The sequence below is a fragment of the Limulus polyphemus genome, unplaced genomic scaffold, assembly GCF_000517525.1.
Source record: "Limulus polyphemus unplaced genomic scaffold, Limulus_polyphemus-2.1.2 Scaffold4531, whole genome shotgun sequence".
Taxonomy (NCBI): Eukaryota; Metazoa; Arthropoda; class Merostomata; order Xiphosura; family Limulidae; genus Limulus; species Limulus polyphemus.
Genome location: NW_013670141.1, coordinates 28114 through 30479, shown reverse-complemented (window position 1 = coordinate 30479; position 2366 = coordinate 28114). Strand labels below are relative to the sequence as shown.

Sequence of the window (2366 nt, the reverse complement as noted above, 5' to 3'; positions counted from 1 at the left end):
AAATTAACTAAAATAGAAAGTTTTGAACTTTTTCTTTTTATACTTACAATGCTAAAATCTGGGGTTCTATTCTCGTGATTAACAAAACAGATAGCCCAATGTAATTTTGCTCTAAAAAACATACATAAAGATAATTAAACCTTTTTATAGTCAATATATGGACCTATTATGAAAAAATAACATAAACTTTTGCCATAAAATAATTACGTCATCACGGAAAAAATCATTGTCCCGGAAATATAGCCTAATCTTACATTCGTTAATGAGATACGATATCCTATTTGTCCTTAAGATTTGTAAACGTTATATTGCAGTTACTGTCGGGAAATAAAGTATAATGTCACGTATGAACGTTAACTTACAATTATTGTCAGGCATATATAGTCTAATACTATCTTGTCATCAAGATATGGGAATGCTATTATATTTATAGTCAACATCTCTAAACGTTATACTACAATTACTGGCGAGAAATATAGTCTAATCCAATATTTGTTGTTAAAATGTGTATATGTTATACTACACTTGGAGTAAGGAAATATATTTAAGTAGCAAGTTTTGTTGTCCAAATAAATGTTGTCGAATTAAAATTATTTTGTTATTCTACGAAATTGAAGAATATATATTTTTTGTTTCTTTTTTCGTTTAACGTGTTCTTACCACCAGCCTTGACGTCAAGACGACGTAGACTACTTCAATATACGAAGGTGCCAATAAGGTGTTTGAAAGACGGGTGTGACGTCACTCTTTCCTGATATATCACCTGGCTGTACAAAGTCTACAGGCAACCAAGTCTGAACTACACCAAGAAGTGTTGGCTGACTGGCGTGGCGCGCATCATTTAACAGCACATTTTTTTTTGCAGAAAATTAGTTCTTTGTCTTTATAAAAGTCAAAGTAAATTGCTTAAAATTACTTTCAAAATTGTGATTTATTTAGTTAAAATAGAATTTTAATGAAGAAAGTACTTGGTTACTTATTTTTTCATTGTCGAGTTTTTCAACGTTTATTGGTAATACAAGTAACATATAAGACCTAGTTATCTTCGCAGTGGGCGCCGCTCCGATGCAGACCACCGGAGCAACAGTGACGGGGTTCAGTAGGCCTCCTTGGGGCGCTATGACTGGAGACAACGTGCATGACTTTGACTTAGATCAGCTAGAAGAGGTAGTCAAACATGATATGGAATCTCGGTTCACACTTGGAGGAATGTCCCGTATAATAGAAGACTCTTCCCATTCTTTAGTCTCCACGGGCTCCATTGTACTCCATAACAACAAAGATGTGCCTGTCAGTCATTCTTTAAGAGAAACATCACCAGGTTCACATAAACTTGGGGCATTGGCGGAGTACACTCCAGGATCACTCCTGCATGACCAGCCATCTTCAGCTTTTGCCACAATGACTCCCACTATGGTAACCTCTAAAATACCAAGTCAAATAGATGACAGTGTAGTGTGGCTAGCCAAGTCTTTGCGGGTTGAAGGTCTGTCCTCTAAGAAGCCTCTAGACCTACGGCCTCATTGTGGATCAGAGATGAATGATACCTGGTTAATGCCTAGGAACGTCTCGGAGCTTCCAGTACAATTAAACCAACCATCGCAGTCTTACCATATGATTACCGGTCTTCGCAATTCAAGCCATGCACCATTTCTCTTATCATCTGAACCTCTGAACGAACCTCCTAACGCAGGGATAGAATGTTACCATCCTTCTCTCACAACACATCACTCATACAGAGACTCTCATCTTAATGACGAATTGCTTATTCACATGTCAGTGCGCGAGCTGAACAAGCGCTTACACGGATACTCCCGCGAGGAAGTGGCACTTATCAAAAGAAAGCGAAGGACACTAAAAAATCGGGGCTATGCCCAAAACTGTAGGACGAAACGACTTTCTCAAAGGCATGAAATAGAGGGAAAAAATCGGTTACTGCAAGCTGAAGTAACTCGCCTGCGGCAGCAGATCGAGCGTGCTTGTCACGAGAGGGATTACTACAAACAAGAATTCACTAGTATACAGGTTCAAGATTTTTCTCAAAGTTCTTTGTCCACTTTCTCCAGCAGTGGGAGAAGCAACCCAAGTTCCCCAGATTTTTATATTTAATTACTGAATGATATTATACCGATCTGAAAATTATAATGGTTGTCACTATGGTAACTTAGTCGAGCACTCGGAAACACTAAAGACATGGTAGAGTGTATCACGTAATAATCGACATCAAGAGACGCTCAATGCTTGAAATACAATGCTTCATATTAGAACAAAGAAGTGGTAAACGTACAGTTAATAGAGTCCAGCTTTCCTTACTATCGTCATTATTTAATTTAAACACAATAGGCTCAATTCATAATCAAATGGAC

At 37.7% G+C, this 2366-nt stretch overlaps 1 protein-coding gene across 1 annotated transcript; it reads left to right on the top strand.

Moving 5' to 3' along the window:
- The first annotated feature begins 844 nt into the window (after positions 1–844).
- LOC111088831 lies at positions 845–2360 on the top strand. Its single transcript, XM_022399918.1, has one exon. The coding sequence runs from the start codon at positions 1066–1068 to the stop codon at positions 2107–2109; it is 1044 nt and encodes a 347-aa protein (XP_022255626.1). The 5' UTR covers positions 845–1065; the 3' UTR covers positions 2110–2360.
- Positions 2361–2366: the final 6 nt, after the last annotated feature.